At 38.4% G+C, this 25,345-nt stretch overlaps 1 protein-coding gene across 3 annotated transcripts in view; it reads left to right on the top strand.

Annotated features, from left to right (window-relative positions):
• The first annotated feature begins 557 nt into the window (after nucleotides 1-557).
• Nucleotides 558-25,345, top strand: part of LOC110613561 — a 33,566-nt gene continuing 8,778 nt past the window's right edge. For all 3 annotated transcript variants that reach the window (XM_021754761.2, XM_043955815.1, XM_021754758.2), the window contains exons 1-7: nucleotides 558-707; nucleotides 1,535-1,719; nucleotides 2,629-3,154; nucleotides 3,456-3,603; nucleotides 7,542-7,652; nucleotides 16,370-16,718; nucleotides 17,421-17,636. In XM_021754761.2, the coding sequence (XP_021610453.1) occupies nucleotides 1,570-1,719; nucleotides 2,629-3,154; nucleotides 3,456-3,603; nucleotides 7,542-7,652; nucleotides 16,370-16,718; nucleotides 17,421-17,636 (1,500 nt within the window). In that variant the 5' untranslated portion in view covers nucleotides 558-707; nucleotides 1,535-1,569. The remainder of the gene's footprint in view (nucleotides 708-1,534; nucleotides 1,720-2,628; nucleotides 3,155-3,455; nucleotides 3,604-7,541; nucleotides 7,653-16,369; nucleotides 16,719-17,420; nucleotides 17,637-25,345) is intronic.

Below are 25,345 nucleotides of genomic sequence, written 5' to 3'. Positions count from 1 at the left end.
AGAGAAAATTACTATTTAATTTTAATAAAAATTAATTAGGATGATATGTTTTAAAAAATATATTAAATAATTTTTAAAATTTTTTAAAATTTAACTTAAAAACCCATCTCATTATATTTTATAACTAATTTTTCATCATTGATTTTATAGTTTTGATAAATTCTACTTAATCGTAATATTATATTTTAATTAATTATAATATTAATAATTAAGTGTTGAAAAAATAGTATTTACGGAAATACATTTCAATAAATTTAAGAGATTTTAATTTTTTCTTTTAATTTTTAATTTTTATTTTAAAAAATGTTTAAAAAATAAAAATATTTTAATTATAGAAAAATTATGTAGTATATATTTTTATAAAAATTAAAAAATTAATTAAATTTTTTTATATTATAAAAATTAAATAAATAATTAATTAATTTTTTTAATACGACCTTATCTTTTAAAATTAAAAAACTGATTAATAAATTTTTAGATGGGCTCAGCCGGTCATTCTCCGGTCTCCATAGTCCACAGAGAAGCGTAACGCTTCATTCTTTGGCGCTTTTCTCATAATAACACTAATAATTAACACACACAAAGCACCCACAGAGACACTGTTTCTCTTTTTTCCTCTCTATTGTGGAAGCCCTCATCCAAGCTCGTTGCCTTCTCTCTGCAAATTGAGAGATTTTTGTATTTGAAGCTTGTGCTTTTCCACTTGAGTAAGGCATTATCACTCTCTTGTCTCTATGGATCATTAGTTTCTTGATTGCTTTATTTGCGTAAGTGGGTTTTGTTAAATATGTAAAGACCCTGATTTTCTTTCAAAAATTGTTACTTTCTTTTGCTCTGACCCTAGTTTGGGGTTTTAGGTGTAAAATATATATTAATTGAACTGCCTAAAGCTTTTCATGTATGTTTCCTTTCTTCCTCATTAATTAGCCAAAATTTTTAACAATATGGATCATAAGGTTAGTCTAAACTAAAATTGTTAAAACTAAATGATTGTGTTAAAATGGAAAAGATTCACAAAGGCTTAGATGTTTTGGTCATCTAGTCGATTGAATACCATTGCCAATAAGTTTTGGGAATTTTTTTTTTCTTAAAATGGAGCAGAAATTGGGTTTTGATTCTATATTTGTTTCTCAACATGATCTTAAAATGAAGAATTAAAGGAAGAAGGGACAAAGAGATAGCCGTTGCATTTAAGTGGGAATAATTGTTAAACTAACTTTGGTTTTTGTTTTACTACTTACTACAAATTTTTTAGAGAAAATTGGTTTTAGGTGCATTATTTTATGTTTAAGGTAGGAAATTGCTCATAAGCTGAAAGTTACGACGAATTTTTGCTGTGAAATGATCAGGCTGCATATAGTTAGTCTATTTAAATAAACAGGGTGTGGGGAAGTATTCGGTGTTAATGAAAGTTTCTGTTGAGCTATCATATGAGTTTTCTTCTTCTTCTTCTTTCCCTTTCTTTATAGGCTTTTTCTGGAGGGGTAAACTCTAGGAGCTGAGCCCAAATTCTATGTTTTCTTTACCATTGTAGATATAACAATTGGAGAGTGATTTCTGCTTGTAATTATGTCAGAGGTCATGGTCTCAGCAGATCCCTGTCCAACTGAGGATGCTCTTAGTACATTGTTGGAATACTTTATTGATCCAAAACTACCTTCGAAGTCTTCAGCAAGGGACACTCCATCACAATTGGATCAGGAATTAGTTGCAAAACAGGTCTCATTTGCTTGCCACCTTTGATTCTTTCTTCTGTAAATCAGTCTTATTCCAAAAGCATATGACCTCTGCCAAACATGTTTGTTGTGTTAAAGTTTTTAGCTTAAGTTTTATAATGTCAACAATCTTAGTGAACTGTTACAATACCGTATTTTTTGCTACTTACATGTTTTTCACTGATGAATCACCTAGGGAGTTGCTTTTGTCTTTCTTGATCTGCTCAGATGGAGTGCGCTTTCAGTTGTTAAACTTTTTTGGAGGCTCTGAACTCTGAAGATTGTTTTCTTGCTCTTCCTTTTTTCTGGTTGAAGAAGTTTTCCATAAATCTAGGATGTACTTGATTTTCATGTAAAAGGGTGTTAAATATCAAAGTGTCCATTCTTGTTTATGGTTCCTCCTTTTAATAGGTATTTTTAGATATTGCTCTGCTGGACACCGACTTTTGCCATTCCTTTTCCTCATGCCACAATACTCCAAAGAAGCTTAACATCCTTATACTAAGTTCCTCCTTTGAACATGCTCTACTTCTCTCATAAATCAGCGTACTTAGCAATATTAAGTGGAAAAAAAAGTCCTGATTAGTGTTTTGACTGATAATATGTTATGGCTATTTGCATTATAGGTCTGAGTGAGAGCGAAAATGGATTAGATACTCATTTTTTAGTGTACTTGCTCATGCTGTTTTCCACTTTCCAGGAAGTAAAAATGGACAGATACTTATTTTTTTAGTGTATTTCCTCATCCTGTTTTCCACTTTCCATATTTCCATTTTGCTGGAGGTCTATTGCATTCATATTTAAATATCATCTTTAGGTATTGTTCTTTGTGGGACAATATCCAATGGTCTAGGTTTAGTTATTGTTCACTCTTTAACTGCTCTTTTTTGCTGTTGCAATTGATTTCCTTCAGATCCATGCAGTTGTGTTGCTGTACAACTATTACTACAGGAAGCAGCATATGCATCTAGAATTTTTAGGCTTTGAGAACTTCTGCAAGTTGGCTGTAATTTTAAGACCCACCTTATTGGTTCATATGAAGTTGATGCAACTATCTGATGACGCTGAGCTGGATGACATGGAAAAACAGCTTTCACTAACAGAGAAAAAGATTATGGATGCATGTGATATAGCTACAAGTTTAGATGCTTCCAAAATTTCTCCAAGTATAGAGGGATGGCCAATTTCCAAAGTTGCAGTTTTTCTAATAGATTTGAGAAAGGAGAATTGCTTGCTGCAATTTGGTTCCATCACTGAAGGGGTTTGGTCAATTATTGAGCAAGACTTGGAACTTTCTAATGACAATTCAAAGGGTAGCATAGTTTCAAATGAAGTGGACAAAAAGAGAAGATTTATTAGAAAACCATTGAGAAATGAGTTGGGTGCTAATGATGCAGGTCATAAGCAACGTGCATTTTCAGCTATCAAGGTAGCAACAGGTGATTGATCAACAATTTAGCTTCCGCTGGTATTTGTTTATGTAGATTAGTTCATTTGCTTTTTATTGATTGAATTCAAGCTATCAATCAAGCTGATGTGTTTAGTTGCTGTACCCTGCTCTAGCTTGTTAGTTAGGCTCTCATTTCAAATTAAATTTATTAATCTCTCTATATGATTGGATTAGTGACTGTGTCCTGCCATGGCCTGTAAGTTAGTGTGTTTACTTATTATTATGGTCGTGTATTTTATTGAATCTTTAGGGTAAGTTTGTAATTGAAATGATTCTTGTCTGGCTAACAGGTATTAATGAGAGAGATCTTGTGGTTTTGGAGAAACATGTTGTATATTCTACAAGTAAAGAAAAGGCAGCTGCCTGCTTTTATATAATGCAGTGCACTCAACCAAACAATCATATTACCCAAATTCCCATTAAAGATGCTATTAGCAGGTTTAGTTATAGCACAGCCTTATCTTTCACTTTCTTAATGCCTTTGTTTTTTCCTTAATAATGCCTTTTTTTATCAGAGATGAGATGCATTTTGACTTGTAGTTTGAATTTGTCAACTTTTTCTTTGCTTGGGCACAGTATTGCATATGATAATGAATAAACTGCACCCTGTTAGAGCAAGCATTTTAACAATATATGTGTCTGTGTGTGTGCACACATATATTAAATTTAATTTTCTGAGAGGCATCTCCTAAACACCATCAACTGAGATACTGGACATTTGCTGGAGGTGTTTATTGTAAAATTATATGCAAGTTTATGCACATGAAACTCTATGTAATTTTTTGAAGTATATAAAAGATAATTCTGCACAAACCTTTATATGTTTGTTCTTGTGCAGATAGCCAGATACCTAACTGATATGCAAGCCTAGCATTAATTTTTAATACTGATTGGTGTTATACTATCAAGAACTTGCTTTTCTATTGGTTATTAGTTTGGACATAAAGGTTCTGCAGGTTTTCTGACTTCATTTTTTTTCCTTTCTAAATCCAAAATTCTTGGAAATCCTTTGCGTATCTTTTATTTGCGAAAAATTCCTTGCAAATCTTTATTTTAAACTTTCTTGTGGTGGATTTTGGTGCATCTTGAGAAAATGGATAAGAGAGGAGTATGAAATGACATGTTGCTCTGTGCAAGCAGAACCTGTTTTTCTTTAGGTAAAATTTATTACACAAGCATCATGATTTATGTGGTTCTTTTAGTTCAATTTTTTAATCATTATCTCCTAGATCTAAATACTGAATGAAAAGGTGTGGAGAAAATGATGCTGGTCGTTGGATGGTGACCTTGAAAAAGCTTATATTGGGTATTTGGGTTACCTCATTTTCACTTGTATTATCACTTTTTAGATGCTGGTGGTACTGGTTAATTGATTATTGTGTTGGTTTTAAACAATGCCTGATTAGGTAATATTGTGATACTTTTCCAAGGAATCACCACTTGTCATGTTTTATGGTCCTAAATAGAGCATAATGGAGAAACAGATGGAGAGCATGTGTTATGGACTTCATCTAATTTAGGGATGAGTTTTCAGCAAATGGTGTTCAATCCATGGGATTAAAGCACAGTTGCAAGTAATGAAAACATGCTTGTAACATAATGAGTAACTGCATATTGCAACACTGTTAGCAAACCACCACAGTAGTGGGTACTGGCTAGTTATCCACAACTGAAGCAGTAGTGGGTAGCGGTTTAGATCATGGGTCTATGCATAGTAGATCATGGGTCTTATGCATGCTGTCACCATGTTCTGTTTAGTTATTTAGTTATTTCCATGTTTTGTTTAGTTATTTTCAAATTCTAATTTGTAGGAGGCTAGAAAAATTTCCAAAAAGTCTTTGAGTACTTTAAATTTAGGAGATTACAAGTTCTCTCTGATGAGCCTGACAACTTTTCAAAATAGGTCGCAAGAAGAAAAATCTATCCTTGCTTTCTCCTACCTTGCCAAAAGACTCATTACGCAGACCCATAACTAGATCCTATAAACGGGACCCTAACAAACACATATTTACACAACTAAATAATAAGCATTAATATATCAAATAAAAACACTAAATTTAATTCATTATCTTGGACATCATTAGCATTAATCAATTTAAAGGTAAAATAATTATGTAGATAGTAAAGAACTAACCTTAATACTGTCAAATGAGTGTTTAGGACGCTTTTAATTATCTTGACTATGATTTAGGAGCTTTAATCAACAGCTTGATGATATTGACACTGAAAATAACTTTGCATTTTTTTTATGTTATTTTCTAATTGCTTATGTATTTTACTAAAAGTAATTTCAAAAATAGGTCAAAATTAGAAAAAAAGACGACCTATAGATTGGGGCTAACTAATGTTTCATGCCATAAAAATTGATGATCTTAGATCACGAAGTGAGCTTTATAGAAAATGGAAAACTTGAGTTGAAAAGTTGAGAGAAACAAAGAGGGACCGTGGAAAGTAGAAACCAGATAGAAATAAGTTGTCTACACTTCTGCTCCAGACTAAAAAGCATCCACATGGTAATAGTAGTTACTTGTTTCTAACTGTCAATAACAGCCATTATCATATGCAACAGCTGTAACACCTGCAATTTTTTTGCTTGTCATGTATATAACAATGCAGGAGCCCTTAAAGTATTTATTTGGCAGCCATTCTCATGGTTAAAAATAATTATCGGCTGTTATTTAAAGGAAAAATAAGCTTAGCATTACCGTTACTGCCTTTGTATGTTACTACCTCCCACAATAATTGTCAATTTAGAAAATTTTTTTGTCGCAAATTATCTGTCACTTTGAGAAGTTTCAGATAGTATTAAGTGTTATTTTCCATATATATCCTTACTAGTCTTTAAATTATTTAATACTAATATGTGAAAAAAGTATGACCATCTAAAGGGTATTTTAGGCAAATTATTATATTTTTTTCTAAAATTAAGGCTATTAACTTGTCTTATTGGTTTGGGTGTATAAGCCTTAAGTGATAGATATTGTGGGACAGAAGTAGTAAAATTTGAGACTGCAACTGTAAAGGCTGTTATGACCCCATTTAAAGGTAACACATTTTCCGTCTGGTAAGTAAAGGTTATAACAACCGTTATTACTTTTGGCCGAGTATTTGGCATTTCTTTACAACATTCACATGAAAGGCAGTGGAAGGAACCCTTTTTATGTGCAAAGGGATATTTTGGCTTATTCATTCATCTCCTCTTCATTTTCTCTTTTGGTAATTTGCCTTTTTCTCTTAGCTTTCTCTCGGTTTTCTCCGTGATAAAGAAAATCCTTTGTTTTTTCTACAAATTTTGAGCTCGAGATCGTAGATCGTGAAATAGACAAGTCGGTTCGAAGTGAAGAAGAGCAAAGAGTTTCTCTTTTCTCTCTAATTTTAGCTATTTTTAATTTTTTTTGGTAAATACATAAATATTAGAAAATAATGTCAAAGAAAGTTTTAGGCTTTAGTAGTAATTGCCAAGCATAAATTTAGGCTTCAGCAAGATAAAATTTAAGAAATTGAGCTGTACTTTTTTAAAAGATAAAAGTGAATTTGTTTTGTTAATATATCGAATGCATAAATAAGTCAACTTAAATTAATAGAAAATTCTTTAATTTAAAAAACTATGATAAATCTGTTTCATAATTTATTAATTAAGTTATACAATTGAAGAAAAATAAATAGTCATGAAATTATCTCTTGAAATAATTTTCATAAATCAAATATCAAGTTTAAAACCTAATTTTAATATTAATGTTTAGTTGCTTAACGGTTACTAAACCAGTGATGAAAAAGAAGAGAGAAAGAGGGATCACTATAAATCTAAGCTATTTACAGAAAGTATCTCAACAGTTACCTCACTTATTGTAATGCATCAATCCAGTATTGTCAATATCATCAAGCTAAGCTCCAAATTCCAATATCAAAGTTAAGATAGTCAAGAACCTTCTAGATACTCGTTTTGGTAGTAATCATATTAGTTCTTTACTATGCAATTGGTTATTTTGGTTTATATTGATTAATACTAATGATGTCTAAGAATGAAATGTCTTTATTTGGATTTTGAGTAACCTTTGAATATCCACTTAATTTCATGAACTTTGCAAAGTTTTCAAAAAAAGAAAAAAAGAAATAGCGACAGGCTAGTACCATTATGTTACAATCATTATAGACTTATTTCTATTAACCATTACTGCAACCGCGAATGCAGCTGTGACCATTATTTAAAACCATAGTTCTTTCACAATTTGTGACGCTTCCAACATTAGACATGATATTATATGACATTTGTTGAATTCTGTTTTCTGCAGTAGGAGTTGGACTGCACTTTAAGATGCAGAATAATTAAGAAAAGAACATGTGAATCTTCTGATAAAGCAACTTTTCTTGAGTAGCTTGCAGGGCCCTTTGTTTGTAAGGAGTTCTGGCCAATGGATCCACACCTCTGTTGTCGAGTATTTCCATTTACTTCCGTATGCTGAGATTCTGTCTGACTGGATTTCCAGGTAAAATTTCCACGTAGTTTATTGTTTGATTGCTATTGATAGCCTGTGATTTCTGCACAAGGGGCTTCTCACATAAAAATTTAGTTTTGTTTAATCAAATTACAGATGCAAAGTAATATCATGATTATGATAACAGATTTTGGCTGATCAAGCCACGATGCTATTGCACTGACCGCTGAGATGGCTGTTACCTCATAAAAGTCTCCCATTTTGCTTGTTTCCCGTCCAACATACTTATTTTGCTAACCCAGCTTGTAAAATCCATTTCGTCTTGCTTCTTTTGCTTCTTTTGATTTGAAGTTTCTACAATTTATGTTCAAATCTTATTCCTATTGGACTTTATGTTGCATTTGGATGAATGAAATTAAAATGTAAGATTTGAGTTGAGGATACATAGTTATTCTTGGATTGATTAAATTCATGAATGCAGATGTGATTTTTGAATATGAATAAAAATATTATTAAGGTTGAAGTACCTATAAAATGGGGTTATTGTTAATCTAGCCCAAATAAGTTTCTCATGCACATTCATAAACTTAATACTAGTCACGAATCTAATCAGTTAAAAAATGGACTAACAGTACCAAGCAATATAAATTGAAAGCACAAACAAAGGAGAGTTCTTCCTTCCATATATAGATAGTGTTGTTAAAGGCGCTAGCCGAGGCAAAGCGCCACTCCGTCGCCTTGCTTAGGCCAGGTGACATGCCTTCACCAAAGTTGGATTACGTTTCCAACCTTCTTTAGAAATTTGTACATCTAATTTTATAAAGTTGCAATCGATATCTATCACTATGTGTTTCACTATCTCATGAACCATAGTTGGCCTGCAATTTTTCAAAAGAGAAATTGTTAGGTCATGTGATTGTGAGGTAATTTAGTTGGCTTGCAATTTTTCAATACTAACTAGGATCTATCAGTGGCTCCCTCTTTCAGGTATATGAGATGATTAACATCTTTGTAGTTTGGCATTACCAATTTCTTCCGGCATATCTAATAATAGAAGATCATGATGCAGTTTGAAGCTCACTAAGATAACAAACACTCACACATTAGTGCAAATTGAGCGAATAAACTCAGCCGGAAATTTTATATTAACCAACAAGCTGAAATTTTGAACAGAAGTTACGTAGGATTAGGCCTATTTATAGAGTTTTAATATCCTAATCCTAATGGGACTGCACAACTACTATTTATGAACTTAACATAAACTAGAATACAGACGAGAAGTTTTAAACTAAATACGAAAATTAAATCCTAATTAAAGAAAAAACATAAATAACTAATCCTTATTGAATAAGGACATGTAAAACAATCTAATTTCAGGGCTAAAAGATCTCCTAAAACAGCTAAAAGCTCTTCAAAAATAGGTTGAACTATGTTGGGATGTTAAACTGTCACATATTGTAGGAAGAGATAAAAATAAAGATAATACTGTTATCAGTTACTTTTGTAGGGAATCTTAACTGTTATCAGTTAGTTTTGGAGGGAAAAGCCTCAGCTTAGTTAGAGTCAATTACAGTAGCTGAGAATTACTATAAGTTGTACATAGACTCACAGTAGAGGCATTCAAGAATCTAGAATAATATCTCTTCCTTCCTCCCTCTCAATTTCTCATTCCTTTCTTCTCCTTCCTCATAATTCTATCTCTGTTCCCCCTAATTTCTCTTCTATTCTTCTCCTATTTTCCTTCTACTGTGCTTATTCTACTGTTAAGGATCAATAACCCTAACATTTGGTATCAAAGCAAGGATTCGCTTGGGGCTAGAAGCAAAATTGTTTCTTTGAGCTCGGAACAATGACTCGATCAGTGATCATAAGCCAAGAAATGTTGAAGGTTGCAGAACTGGAAGAACAGTTGAGGGTCCTTTGAAGATATCTAGAAGAACGCATCGGAGGTCAAAGACAAGTTGAATAACCTAGAAGCAGTAAGAAAGGTCCTCTAAAGATAACAAGGCCTTGAGGGAAGATTTGCAAGCCTTTATGAAGGCAGTATTGATGGATGGAGGCAAGAATGTCAATTTTTGGAATGGAACAGAGCATTCTGTTTTTGAGAGTAGGGCACCAGAAGGCAAAGAGGGCGAGAATAAGGGTTTGCTGCCTCTTCCCAAAGTAGCTGCTCATTCAAAAGATATAGGTAACACCTAACTTACATGGCTTATGCGAGAGAAACACTCCCCAAAGCATGTAGGACTTCTTGGAGCACACCTTAGGTGGTGCTGGAGCTGGACACAGGTTTGAGGCTGCTCAAAGCTCCTAGCCTTAGACACACACCGGATTATGTTCTGGGCTTCTTGGACATGTCCTGAGGTATGTGGAGGGTTGTTTTTCTGTTGATTTATGCCTCATTCCTTCCTCAAACTTTTTACTCTTAAATAAGTTCCAGAGTGCTCTGCATAGTGGGAAATGGCAATACCATTACTAGATTGTGTCACTTGAATGCTTAGGAAATGTTTTTAGTTTTCCCAAGACTTTAGTCTAAAAATGGTTGGTGAGATGTTTGTGTCGAAATGCCTTCACATTTATCACTCATTATCATAATGTTATTAGTGTAAACTATCAAATAAATGCATTTGCTATGAGTCGAACGTTGAATATTGAATGATCTACATCATTTTGAAGCTTCCCAAATTGTTAGAAAATAGTACTAAACTAACCAAACCATGGAGTCACTGAGCAATTTTTAGCTAAACTGAAAAATCAAAATGAATTGAACCAATTTAGTTCGATCGATGTTGTTCAGTTCTTCATCTTAAGATGTTTGATTATTGATTTGGTTCACTTTTTTCCATTAAAATTGAGAAATTGGAAGAAAACATTGAAACTTACAAGCCTTAACATCATCTTTAGTTTATGGCCTGAGGCTTGAGGTAGAACTCAATCCTTCTCCCCATGCCAATCCCAGAAGAAAACAAGCTTGGAGTTCCATGCCTGTCCTGAAAGGAGTAAACTAAAGCCTTAACACCTTTTATAGTATTTTATGATTTTCTCTAAATCTCTAAATGATTAAACCCCCCATGTGATCTGTGTTCTTTTTCCCTGTCAATGGCCTAGTGCTATTTGTGCCGTTGCTCCTCTCTTCTAGTGTTTTACTATCCTCCATACTAAGATTTGATGATTCTTCTGCCTTAATAAGTCACGACTGTCTTGTGAACTGGGGTTCTTTTACTCAGATTGGTAAAACCATCGATTGTGCTCCTTTAACTAAACTAATTAAACCTATTCCCCCTCATTTCCTAGCTCCTAATCGACTTGAATCTAACCCGCTGCGTCTTTGAGTGAGGGTTCCCAGAGGTATTTGGGTTTGTGTTTCACTTATCTCCTAGTTGCTCCATGGTTGTCTGTGGTGCTTTTTGATACTCCTATTGCTTTGAGCGGGTGGTCATCCGATGCATGCGGCACTGCAACCTAGGGATTGCCTATGTTATATAGTTTCTTCTTTAGGTCAGCTGGATCTGATTGCTAGCCCTAGGATTTGCTGTTAGTGGCTTGGGTTTCTTTATATTATCTCTATTCTGGGCTTAGCTTCTTATGTATATTGGGTTTGGCTAGGACTTGCAACTTGGGCCTCTAGCCTCTCTATGTAATGGGCTTTCCTACCATCTAGTGAAATATCCTATCTTTGGCAAAAGAAAAAAAAAACTATTAGAAATATGTATCCTTATAATTATGCTAGTTAATTAACTAATTAAGAAGGAAGTAATACAATATTTATACATGTTGATCAATATAGAAGGTTCCTAATTAGGAGAATTCAAATCTTTGGGATCCTAATTAGGTTTGATTATAGGAATTTTATTTTTATTGTAAATATTCATAATTTATGTTGACTCTTTGTATATAAATACTCAAACTTATAAAGATCAATTCAATTGGAATAAAATAAAAAATTTCTCTAAAAAATTCTTCATAATATCAGAGCTTTTTCTCGATTTTAGGATTTAAATTCAATTTTTCCTCTTTAAAGTTTTTAAAATCTAGATTTAGAGTTTCTAAAATCTAGATCTACCTTTTTGGTATTACCCTATCTAGGGATTTTTTCACATCTCACTGCCTCCACCAGGAGGATCGCCGGACCATCGGCCAGCCGTCCAGCTCCGACGCTAGAAAGCCACGTGCGTGAGGCTCACGCGCCCTTCCTTCTCGGCGTGTGAGACACTGTCTGATGCTGCTACACTGTCCAGTCCAGTCCAACGCTATTTTTTTTATCCCTTTTCCAGCCATCCCGTGCTGCTACTTGGTCTTTTCGACGTGGGAGACGTTTTTCAATGGTTTTGTCCGGCCGTGATTCTTTCTGGCAGACTCATCTTCAAGTCGCGCCTTTGATCTGCTTGGACCGGTGCCTTTTTCGCCGGTGAACAGTAATTCTTTTTCCAGTAACAGTTTTTTTTTCATTATTTTTGATAGAAAAATGGTGGTTTTTCTTGAAATGGTAATGATTTGTATAGGTAATGTAAGGACTTTTGATAATGCTTCTATTTCGTTTTCTCTTGGTTCTACTCCATGGATTATTGATTCTGGTGCAAATAGACATATGACGGGGTAATCTGAAGGATATAGGTCTTGCACAAAGCACTCTATTTCTAACTTTCTTTCTTATAATTCTTTGTCTCCATCCTATATAGTTTTTGCCTTGTCTATTTCCTCTGTGTTTATCTCACAGGATTGGAAGGAAGCTTTCAAAGATTCTAATTGGAAGGGAGCAATGATTGAAGAAATGAGTTGGCTAAAAATGAGATATGAGAGTTGATGTCTCTTCCACCTGGAAAAAGCCCAGTTAGCTGCAAATGGGTGTTCACTGTGAAACACAAAGCAGATGGATCAATTGAAAGATTCAGGGCTAGACTAGTTGGCAAGGGATACACTCAAACCTATGGAGTAAATTACCAGTAGACATTTGCCCCTGTTGCTAAAATGAACTCAATCAGAGTATTGCTATTTTGCGCTGTCAACCTTGACTGGGATCTGCAACAATTTGATGTGAAAAATGTATTCCTCCATGGAGGCTTGGAGAAAGAAGTGTATATGGAAATCTCTCCTGGATTTACTGATGAAAAAACAAAAGGAAAGGTGTGCTGGGTAAAGAAGCTTTTGTATGGGTTGAAGCAGTCACTCAGAGCTTGTTTGATCGGAGTTATGATTTTCTTTGGCTATCAACAGAGCAATATTTACCATATCTTATTTATCAGACATCACAAAGGTAAAATTACTCTTCTCATAGTCTATGTTGATGACATAGTATTGACAGGGGATGACACCAAAAAGATGACTCGGCTGAAAAAACTTTTAGTTCAAGAGTTCGAAATTAAAAATTTAGGAAAACTGCAATATTTCCTGGGAATCGAGATTGGCAGGTCAAAAAAGGAAATTTTTTATTTCTTAGAGAAAATATATTATAGATCTTTTGGAAGAAACTGGTATGTTAGGTTGCAAACTACCAGAAACTCATTGCGAGCAATCACAAACTACAAATAGGGATTGGTGAATCAGTGAATATGGGCAGATATCACTGATTTATCTTTCGCATACTCAACCAGACATAGTATATGCAGTAAGCTTAGTCAATCAGTTTATGCATGATCCTCGTGAGTTTCACATGGAAGCTGTTTTTTGTATTTTGCGATACTTGAAGCCGCCTGCTCCTGAAAAAGGTCTCATATTCTCTAAACACGGTCATCTTCGCTTACATGCATTCACAGATGCAGATTGGGCTGGATCCCTTGATGATAGAAGGTCGACCAGTGGTTACTGTACACTTGTGGGAGAGGAAATTTTGTCACTTGGAGGAGCAAAAAGCAAAGTGTTGTTGCTCGATCAAGTGCTGAGGCGGAATATAAAACGATGGCACAAGGTGTTTGTGAACTCCTATGGTTGCAGAGATTATTAGAGGAATTGAAACTATTGGAGAAGGATAAACTCCTTTTGTACTGTGACAATAAAGCTGCCATCAGTATAGCTCATAATCTGGTTGACTTCATTAAAGAGAAGTTAATAAATGGTGTATCATATGACTTTTGATAAACAGTTAGCTGATGTGTTTACCAAAGGGCTTAGCAACAAGATCTATCACACCTTGGTTTGCAAGTTGGACATGTGTACAAGTTGAGTATGTGTGATATCTATGCACCAACTTGAGAGGAATGTTGACCAACATAGAATGTTCCTAATTAGTAGGATTCAAATCTTTGGAATCCTATTTAGGCTTTATTATAGAGATTTTATTTTTACTATAAATATTTCTAATTTAGATTGATTTTTTATATATAAGTACTCAAACCTTGTAAAAATCAATTCAACTGAAATAAAATGAAAAATCCCTCTAAAAAAATTCTTCAATACATTTTTGTATACATATATCTATACATTACACACACACATATGGTGCTTCACTTCAAAAGACGCTGCCTTGTCTCTCGCCTTGATAACATTGGTTGCCATAGAGAAAAGTAATCTTCACTACAAATTGAATGCATTGAGATGATCTCACTTCCCGTGTTTTCCTACTTTAAATGTAAACACTCAGTGGCATCCAATTGTAGTTTTACGAACTATTTCCTAGGTAAATATGAAGTGCTCCTCAATCATAGCTTGGTGCTAGTGGTGAGCAGTTTTTAGTTAAACTGAAAAATCAAAATGAATTGAACCAATTTAGTTTGATCGATGTTGTTCAGTCCTTGATCTTAAGGAATTTGTTTCTTGATTTGGTTCCCTTCTATCCATTAAAATTGAGAAAATCGAAACTTACAAGCCTTAACATCTTCTTCAGTTAAGGGCCTAAGGCTTGAGTTAGATCCCAATCCTTCTCCTCATGCCAATCCCATTAGAAAACGAGCCTTGAGTCCGATATCTATCCTGAAAGTAGTAACTAAAGCCTTAACATCTTCTATAGTATTCTATGATTTCTCTAAATCTAAACCCCCATGTGCACCGTGTTCTTTTTCTCTGCCAATGGCCTAGTTCTGCCTGTGCCGTTGCTCCTCTCTTTTATTATCTTCCATACTGAGGTTTGATGTCTTTTGCCTTATGAGTCGTGACTGCCTTGCGAATTGGGCTCCTTTTACTCAGATTGGTAAAACCATCGACCATGCTCCTTTGCCTTGCATGTGTTGCTCCTTCCTCAAGCCAATGAGATTGTTCATTAGCCTCCTGTCTATTGCTCCTTCCTTGACCCACTAACACTGCTCCTTGTTTGACGTTGTTGCTTCAAAGATTTATTGTCCTTGTGTGCATGCACTGACTATGACATTTAGATGTGGAACTCGTTGAAATTGCCAAAACGGTTTGTACCTCACATTGCTTGCCAAATGAAACCACTTCCCTCTTTATCTTTTATCTCTAATTATATATATATATTTTTTTCTGGAGCATAAGGAAAATCTTGATATATTCTCTGAATGGACGAAAATAAGCTTATTTTATTAGTTTGGGTCTAGAGTATAGATTTTGGGTTGAATGGCTGACTGTTTTGGCCATTTAGGGAGGAAAACAAGGTAATGGGGAAGATGAGAAATTGTCTTGGTATCATTTAGCAAAAAAGAACAAATCATTTAATGGGTAGAGGCAAATGTTTGAGCACATACAAAATCGATGAACTGAACCAATTTGGTTCGTAATTGAACTGATCAAATGGCCTTCCCTACTTGGTGCCAACTAAGATGAGACATTGCTTTTGCTTGAGTATTAGATATTATGACAATGGATAAATTGGAAAAGGAAGCATGGTGAAACTAACAAATAGTAATAGCTCAAGAAATTATAAATACGATAATGGTTGAGTGATCAAGTACCTTTTCAGAAGCAATTGGAGGGTAACATTGTGTGTTAAGGGCTTCGCTGATATAGGAGAGGATGTTGAAATAGGCAATAAGTCACTGGGAGTTTTTTGTGGACCTATATCATGAGAAAAAAGAAAAAAAGTCAGTTGGGTTAACAGATAAAAGTTACGGTTACAACTGTTGAAATAAAATATTTGTTTGCAGTTGAATCATAAACACTTGAATCATAAAATATATGATGAAAATATCTTTACAAAGTTCTAAATGGAGCTTGTGTTGATTAAATTTATAACAAATTAGCATGATTAACATTTGTACTCCAATTCGAGAACAAGTGTTATGGGAAGCTAACTTGGAGTGTTCCTACTCAGTTCACATAGAGATTGTATTCCTAATTAGATATAGCATGATTAAAGGGATTTATATCCCTAATTAGTTGTCATGATTGTAAGAATGTGTGTGTGTATGTATGTATGCTCTTCATGAAATGAGATAAAGTTTCTACTCTACCAAATTAACACAAGGAATCCGTTAGTTACAGGATTTAGTCTCCTTATTACAGCCCTAATTAGTCATATAATATTTATGTTCCAATTTAACTGATGCAACCGCAAACTCAAATGGAAATTAAAATCTTGAAATAAAATAAGCATATTAGTTGGTTGAGGTGGGTGGTTTTCCATTTTGCTGACCATTGTTTGATTCTTAGGTCAGAGCAAAAATCTTTCTCAGAATCCCATAATACCGCATCTAGTAATGCCTCTCTGCGTGCATTTACATACACCAAGGGCAGCAGTTGTCGCCCTTCTCGTGGGGGTTTGCCTTTGAATTCTTTCCATCAGTTGGGATATCGAATGCCATTGATGCCTTTTTTTTTTTCTCTTTTGACACACACATATATCCCTGTACTTTTTCATTTGTGATATATGTCTTTTTCAACAGGGAAGGGCTACCTGACAATTCACAACTTCGAGGAGTAAGATCCAAAACCATAAATACAAACAGTTCCCAAATGGGTGAAAAACCTTGTGAGCCAGAATTTCCTGAAATTGAGCATCTAGGCAGCAAGACGGTTGCTGGATCAACAAAGCAGAATGAGGATGATGGATCTGATGTGATTGAGTTGTTTGACAATTTTGATGGACTCCACAGTGTGGAAGTGGATAACTCTTTTGAGATTCACACCCAACCCAAAGAGAAAGGCTCAGATGTTGCTAGTAAAGTTCCACCTGTTAATTACCAGAAAATGACCACCTCCGCAGATGGGTGTTCACATGGTTTGACTGATAGGGTTAGTTTTCCTTGTTTTTACATATGCAAGGCCATTTTATTTTTCTTCTAATTAAGGACATGTAGATGCATAATTCCTGTTGATTTGTTGTAGAATTACCAAGCGCTTAACAAAATAGATGTCAGATACTTGGATAACATAAATTGCCCGTACCGGACTTCTATATATTATGTTGGCACTTGGCTCTTGTGGTGATCATTATCAATATATTGTAATATCTATGCCCTGTTGTGTGTTCTATCATCAGCAAGAAGTAAAATGAAGATGGAAAAATAGGAGATTGTGGAATAATAGCTTGATTTCCCTCATCTCAATGGGCATGTATGAATACAATTACAAGATATAGAAAGTAATAGTTCAGTTTCTAGGCTAATTACATCCTTATTTTGATATGCTTGCATGAATCATGGCATATATATTCCTGTTCTAACAGATGAAAGGGAAAGTCCATTTGTCTTGTTGTACACCTGCTCCTTAAATTTTCTTTAGACTGCAATTTGGTAGCATTTATACATACTCTTTTTTCTACTATGATGAAGCTGTTTAATGCATGTGTCAATTCTCATAAGTTTCCTCCTGGGCCAATGGTTACCTCAACATTTTGTGTGTATGTGTTTTCTGAAATTGTTCATCTCAGCAAGCTTTCTATTCATTTGTTACTTCCTTGCTTAATTATCATGCAACCTACCACTGGGTATGTAGGCTACGGTTGACTCTTTGAAGAGGCAGAGAATTACTGAACGCAGAGGTGGAACTGTTGTGGATGGAAACAAGCAATGCAAAGATATCTCTTTAGTTCAAGATGGGATGCCAACAAATGCTGGTGATATTGACAAAATGCACACCATCATAGCTTCAAGGGATCAGGAACTGTCACAAGCTGCTTTAAGAGTTATTTTAAGTAAGAGAGCTAAATTGGTATGATTTTCTTCCCATAACTGACAGTTGTCAATTTGCGTACTTGTCAATTATTACAACTTGCACATTGGATGGTGATGATCTGAGATCCAATAGAATAGGGTTTTACAAGGGTTTTGTATTACTGAATAAGGCCTAAGTTTCCTGAGGAGGGGACTCCTCTTTTATACATTGTCTTGCTTGCTGATGACGTGTAAAGGTCTCTCCAGGATTGGGCCACGCGTCTCTGCCATGCGGATTCGGAGGTACTAGGGTATCAGCCGCCTGCTCCATGCGTAACGGCCTCTGATTCTCCTCGTGCGTACGTTCGAGCGGATCTGCCAGGCTGTCTGGTGAATATTATTCCGGATCCTGGGCTGGGCTGAGAGTTGGGCCGGATGCTAAGCCTGAGTGAAGAGGGCCTGCTTCGTGCGGGCCGGGCCGGCTTGAGTGAGGAAGAGAGGTCGAGCCCGGCCTTGAAGGTTGGATGAGCCAGGCTTGTTATGTATATCAGGTGTGTGGGCCTCTACGTCATGGGCCTTGGGCTGTGGTCAAGCCCCTGGTCCGGGGTGAAGGAATCCAGCGGTCATCAATTGCCCCTTCACCTTCTCGGCAGTTATTGCTCCAACTGCCGAGGGGGTGAATACCAAGAACTTATTATGATCGCGTCTGTTCGGGTTCAGGTGCCTTAATAACATCCTTTCATCTTTCAGTCGTTGCGCAGTTTCTGAATTCTATCTGCTCTTTCCTCTTTCTGTCTTTTCTCTATTCTTCTTGTCCTCTGCCGCCTTTACTTTCTTGTCATCATTATCTGGACATCTCCTTTCTTTCCTTTTCTGTGAATATCTTTTAGAAATCTGACACCATTAGCTTAGGGTCTAGTGTAGCTCTGCCCCGTGCTAAGTCCTCAGGCTCCGAGTATATATCAGCGCCAGCTTTTCTTCATTCTTGAGCCTTCTGTTGAAGCGAGAAATTCTTGTTTTATCTGTGGCAGGTCTATCCGACGCCTTCTTCAAACAGATTGCCTTGTGCCCCAGAGGTTTGCCTTGATTGTGCTCTTATCATCTTAAGGGAGAACTGTTTCTGACTTGTCCCTGTTTTGAAACTTTTTGCAGTTCCTGAGATAAAAATGGGTCAGTTCAAAATTCTTGAAAATTCGATGTTACCTCTAAGGCGTCTGGATGGTGCATTGAAGATCCTTCGGGTATGGCAGTCGAAGGGTGGGACCATTCGGCAAGCTGCTGAAACTGCTTTACCCAGGTCGTCTGGCCGGCCTCCTCCTCTGCTTGTTGTCCGGGCTCCAGAGAAGTTCTGGGCTGTTGAGGGGTTCGCTCTAATTTCGCCTTTTTCCGCAGAGAAACAGGGAATTTCCTCGATGCTCTTGTTGTCCTCTTTTGATATAAATGGGAGTGGCGCCGGCGCTCAGTTTGTTGTTCTTTTTGATGTGAAGTACCAGTATTATTATTCCCTTTGGTGTGAAGTACCAGTATTACGTGAGGCTGGGATCTGCTGCACTCAGTCAGGTCTCCAGCGATTTCTTCGAATGTGTACTTCGCGATCTCTTCGGGGCCATAGCCTCGAAGACTTATGTTTTTCATGTGTGGTGCACGGCCGGCATACAATATCTGAGCTTGTTCGAATGTACCGTGCATCACACTCGGGTAACCGAACGTTTGCCCAGGGGGACAGTGAGAAATGCTTATGGGAATCAACTTGTTCAGTTCCCCTATAATAGCGGGACAGATCTTGGCCTTTTCTGCCAAACTCACATTCCGAGCTGTGAGAATTCCTCCGGGCTGAAGACCAGAGTAGTAGGATAGGTGATAACGATGTAATCGTAGATGATGATGTATGTGGTCATGTAAATCCTTTAAGGATAGTCTTTCATCCCGTAGTGTAGGCCTTTGTAACGTGCTGTAATGTACTTTTCTTTTAATGAAGTTCTTGTTCTGCTCTCATGCTTAAGCTGTTCTTCTTTTATCATGTGTGAAATACTTTAGATTGCTCGCCTTACAATTTTAACCAACTGAGCTCTGTCCTGCTTTTTCCCGAGCTGATCTAACTTATCTGCGAGCTCTGATGAGTTGAACTCCGGATCCACTTAGCCAACTGTGCTTTCAAGTTTCCGAGCTGGACTGTCTGACCGACCTGTGAGCTCGGTTTTTACTTCGATGAATTGAGCTTTGAGTCTCCTTCATCCGACCGGGCTCTCAGGTCAAGTGTTCTGTCTTTGCTTAGTGAAATGAGCTCTGAGTTTTCTTTAGCTGGCCGAGCTCCCAAGTCATGCTGTCCGAGCTGGACTAATCCGACCTCTGAGCTCGGCTTCTGATGAGTTAAACTCTAAGCTCTCAGCTTAGTATGGATCCGAGGTATCCTTGTCGTCTCTTTCCGATCTCGTAACCCTTGTTTTAACAACAAGTCAAATCTTATATGTATTCTACGTGATGAGTAGGTCTAACTTTTATCATGCTTTCATCTGCTTGCATCTTTGAGTTTTTCCTTCTATTTCCTTGATACTTACCACGGATGTGGTGAAGTGATGAATCTTGTGGGTTAAGTTGTCTTGGCTGGAAATCAGGTCCGAACAAGTTGGGCTTGCCTGGGCTTTTAAGTGATGGGCTATCATTGTGGACCTGGCCCTTGATAGATGTAGACAAGCCCAGCGATCATCCTTTTGCCCCTTTACCGTCTCTCCGGTTATTACTTAACCGTTGAGAAGGTAAACGTCGAGAGTAATTAATGATCGCGCCGCTCCAAGACAAAACTGTTCAAATCAACGTTCCGTCTCATCATTGCCTTTCATTTCGAATTCTTTCTGTCTTCCGAAGAAATTAGCTCTCTTCTGCTCTCTGCCTCCCTGCAATTCCTTCTGCTTTTCTCACCTTATTTCATTTTCAGGTACGCTTCCTTGTTCTTCCATGGCAAGTTTAAAGCTTCCTGATGTTTTTGACCTTGAGTCGCATATTACACCTTCCAACATAACTAATCACATTTCCCGGAGGCTTTTAGATACTCCGTTGTATCTTATTCGAGCACCTCTTCCAAATGAGAGGATAGTGCTTCCTTACCCTCGCCCTCCTGGTTTGGTGGATCCCCAAGAGGTTCGTAGCATAGTGTTTTTCCTGAAGCAGAGAGAATTTGGTCTACCGTTGCCTTTTACCCCTTTCTTTGTTGAGGTCTTTGAATACTTTGGGGTAACTCCTCGAATGTTATCCCCAAATTCCATTTTATTCATGTCCTGTTTCGAGTCTATCTGTCTAGGTTGGGGTTTCGCACCTACGGCCTGTCTGTTTGTCACTTTTTTCCGCCTGGTTAGGGCGAAGCAAAACTTCTATTACTTTCCCCCCGCAATGGGCTGTCTCTTCTTACGGGCTACAAGGATTCTATAAAGGGATGGGTAGAGAATTTCCTTGTGGCCGAGTTAAAACTAGGGTCCTGCCGATCGTGGGATGTGGACCTAAGGTGGGGGGAGATCTATCCGGGCTGCAACGATCTGCCCGAATTGAGTCTTATTGAGCAGGTCGGGCTGCTTCGACTGACTTCCGTTGAGAGGAAGTATGATGTCGAGAAGTGTATGTTTGCGTCCAACCTTAGGGATATCCGGGACACGGGTATAGTGCTTTGTCCGGCTATTCTGTTTCTTCTTTGCTCATAACATCAGGAAGTATGCTGACTCTTTATAACTTCGTGTTTCTTGCAGCTTTTGAGGTTAGAATGGATGGCATCAAATTCCCCAAGAATTTTGACCTGTCTCGGGAGAACATGCATGCAATTTTTGACGCCTTTGGGGATGGGCGCTCTGTAACTGAGATTGCTGCAGAGCTGGCTCAGGCCGCTTCCTCCAAGAAGGTCAGCCGACCTCCCGTCAAAGCTTCTTCTCGGACTTCCAAGCCGAGCTCTCGCAGCATCAAATCAGCTCGGCCATCTAGCCATGGTGGGTCGAGCTCAACCTCGACGCCTGCTGAAGGATCTAGATCCGTTCCAGCCTCCTCAGAGGTCGTGGGGGGAACTTCCCTAGCTATTGTGGAGCAGACCCAAGCTACTGAACAAGTGGGGCAGGGTGCCGTCCATTCTACTGAGGGGGTGTTAGGGGGGAAGTTTAAGTCCCCTGTTGAAGACAAGGAGACCTCTGGGACAGGGATGGAGATCATCCTCCTAGAGGATCAAAGCCCAGAGGTTTCTGGTGAAGGTGCTCCTGCCCTTGTGAGGACTGAGCCTGAGAGGTCTGAGGGTGTCCCCTCAAAGACCGGGGGCAAGCGTCCGACCCCTTCTGGAACGCCTGTCCCATCTCCTGCTCGGAAGAAATCCAAGACTGCTGCAGGTCCTTCCCCACCTCTTTCTACCATTGGGAAGGGGAAGGGTGTTTCTTCTGTTCCTTCGTCGTCCCCTACTGACAACATTCTGGACCTGTCAAGCATTTCCTCTGAGTCTCCGGCCTCTGCTGTTGCCGCACTTCTCCGGGAGCGGATGTTCGGCGGGATAACAGAGGCTTCGGATCCTCGTCTTCTGGCCCTGACTGGTCACCTGGCCAGTTCTACCAAGGAGCAGGTGTCCGTCCAATCTCGCTCTCGTGAGGAGCTCGGATCTACGATTGGAGAAATGCTTCTGATGGTAAATTATTCTTTCTTTTCACCTCTCTTTGAGTTTGCTTTGTTTCTTTTCTTGACAATTGTTCTTCCGTACTAGATGTTAGGCCTGGTTATGGAGGTGAATGCCCGTGACCTCTCTCTCCGGGAGTCCGTGGACCGTCGGATCGAAGAAGCGCGTCGCGATGAAAACCTGACTGCCACCAGCGACGCGAGGGGCCACTTGGCAGCCGCCCGGGAGCAGATCCAGTCTCTCCAGGTGGAATTACATTCTGCGCTGGAGGCCTCGAAAAGAGCTGAGGACAGAGCGGTTGAGGCGGCAGAGCATAGCAAATCCCTGGAATCAGAGCTGTCTCGTACTCGCAGGGTTCTCCAGGAGTCTGATGAGAGGGCAGCTGAAGTGGAAGCTCGTTGTGTAGAGGTTGTAAAACAGCTGTCCTCTATGACAACGGCCCTTCAGGAGAGGGATGAGGCTGTTGGCCAAAAAGCCGAGGTCCAGCGCCAACATGAGGCCTTAAAGGCTGATTTTGAGGGGCTTCAGGCTCACCTGAATGAGGTGAAGGCTCAGAGGGAAAGTGCCCTAGCCCGGGTGGAGGTCCTTGAGCAGGAATTGGGCACAAGTTCTGAACGTATCAAGGATCTGTCTTTGTCGGCTGAAGAGTTCAACCTTCGCCAACAACAGCTGAAAAATGAAGTCAGGTCTTTGGAACATAAATGTTTAGCCCTGCTTGAGGTGGTAAAGTATGCCGAAGGGAAGGCTCAGCTGAAGCGTGAACAGTATATAGCGGAGTATCAGGAGTCTGATGAGCTGAAGGTTAAAATTGATCAGGCCTGTGAAGTTCATCTTCAGGACTACAAAGACTCTTCTGAGTTTAAGGAATTTGTAGCTGAGGCTTGTGAAGAACATCTTGATGAGTATAAAGCTTCTGGTGAAATGAAAAAGGCTATTCTTGATAAGGCCTACCGCATGTATGTAACTGGCTACAATCGCGGTTTAAGAGAAGCTAGGCAGGCGCCTGATATTCCTTTGGCCAAGCTTCGTAGGCGCGAAGTGGACTCAGATGGCGAGTCAGTGCTATACGGGGAGGATGATTGTCCTTTGCCCCGAGGAGATTCCCGGAGGAACATAGATCGGTCAGCTGAGTCTTCTTCAGGGGAATTCGAGATAGAGTCGGAGGAGGATGATCCTGATTCTGAGAAAGACTGTCTCCACCTTGGGTCAGAAGTTGCCCCTACTATTAATGTTGAGAGCTCTGGGCCAAGGGATACCGAGCTTCCTTCGGAGGTGGCTGTAAATAGAGATAATGCAGGCGAGGGTGTTCTTACTGATATAAGTCCCTTAAGGACTATTTATCCTCCTTCCTTGCCGGAGAAATAGATTGTAATAGTTATTAATGAAATATTAGTTTCCTTCTTGTTTTTTCATATTTCTTGATATTTGTATCTACTCTTCGTATTTGTGATATAAACTACATATTTTCATTCAGAAGCTCTGAATTAATCTTAAGTTGCGAGCTCAGCTCTCAGCTGATAGTCTGAGAGATCAAATTTCGTACCTTTTTAATGACAACTATCATGTCAGTTTTTGGCTTTTGGTCCTTCTTTCTTCGTTGTGACTTCGTATATTTGTTTCAGATAAACTGGTTGAGGCTTTGATTATAGCCTTTTTATCCTCCTAAGGATATCTTCATTTATGAGTCCTTCTATGGAGGGAGCTCGGCCTTTCTCTTTGGCCTTTGTATCTTGATCTTTAAGGATATAAGTCTATCCTAGCTGAGAGCTCGGTCTTGGGCCTTTGTGAATATTGGTCCGAGCTGGGAGCTCGACCTCTTCGAAAGCCAAGGTTTTGGCGTTAGCGTCTTTTTCGAGGTTGGGGCTTCTTTAGCTTATTAGGCCTTTGTTCCTTTTTGCATAGGTCGGAACCTGACTATCCGAGCTGGGAACTCGACCTTTTTCGTTCGTATCTTGAATTTTTGCGAAGATAAGTCTATCCGAGCTCGGTTTTTTTTTTTTTTTTTTTTTTTCAAGCTCTGGGCTCTTCTCTTTCCGAGGTCAGAATTGGATTTTATAAGTCGCCCCAGTGGTGTGGAAAAAATTTTTTTATTTCGGGAGGCTCTTAAGTCCTGCACCGACCTATTTTTGATTCTAGGAGATCTTACGGGATCCTGGTTTTCTTTGAATTTGCCGGACGACCTCGGGGCCTCGCCGGTTGTTTTTGATTCCAGGAGACCTTACGGGATCCTGTTTTTCTTTGAATTTCCGGGACGACCTCGGGGCCTCGCCGGTGGTTTTTGATTCTAGGAGATCTTACGGGATCCTGTTTTTCTTTGAATTTCCTGGACGACCTCGGGGCCTCGCCGGTTGTTTTTGATTCCAGGAGATCTTACGGGATCCTGTTTTTCTTTGAATTTCCGGGACGGCCTCGCCGGTTGTTTTTGATTCCAGGAGATCTTACGGGATCCTGTTTTTCTTTGAATTTCCGGGACGACCTCGGGGCCTCGCCGGTTGTTTTTGATTCCAGGAGATCTTACAGGATCCTGTTTTTCTTTGAATTTCCGGGACGACCTCGGGGCCTCGCCGGTTGTTTTTGGTACCCGCTTTGGGGTTTTGTACAAGATTCAAGCTCATTGGCCTTGTTTCGTCATCTCAGCTGATTTCGTACCTAACTGAGGCCTTGTTTCATGTAGAACGTTATTCATAAAGATAATCACATTGTATAAACAATTTTTATTTACTCATGTCTGTCAAAATACAACGTTTTTTCTTTACGAATATTTCAAGGAAAATACCTTTTTAGGTGCTGGATGTTCCAAGCGTGGGGCTCGGGGTTTCCTTGCATATCTTCGATTCGGTATACCCCGGGCTTAACCACTTTTGTCACCTTGAATGGACCTTCCCAGGTCGGTGCTAGCTTTCCGGCGGCTGCTCTTTTTCCCGTAGCTTCCAGGTTTCTTAAAGTCAGGTCTCCCACCTTCAAGCTTCTTTCTCTGACCTTTTGATTGTAATATCTTGCCGCTCGTTGATAAGCGGCAGTTCGGACTTGGGCTTCTTCCCTAACTTCTTCAAGAGCATCTAGGTTGCTCCTTAATTTGTCCCCATTAGCGTTCTCACTAACGAATTGAACTCGATGAGTGGGGATCCGCA

This window comes from Manihot esculenta, chromosome 4 (assembly GCF_001659605.2).
Source record: "Manihot esculenta cultivar AM560-2 chromosome 4, M.esculenta_v8, whole genome shotgun sequence".
In the NCBI taxonomy this organism is placed as follows: domain Eukaryota; kingdom Viridiplantae; phylum Streptophyta; class Magnoliopsida; order Malpighiales; family Euphorbiaceae; genus Manihot; species Manihot esculenta.
Note: the sequence above shows the minus strand (reverse complement) of the source record. Positions and strands in the feature narration are given on the sequence as shown.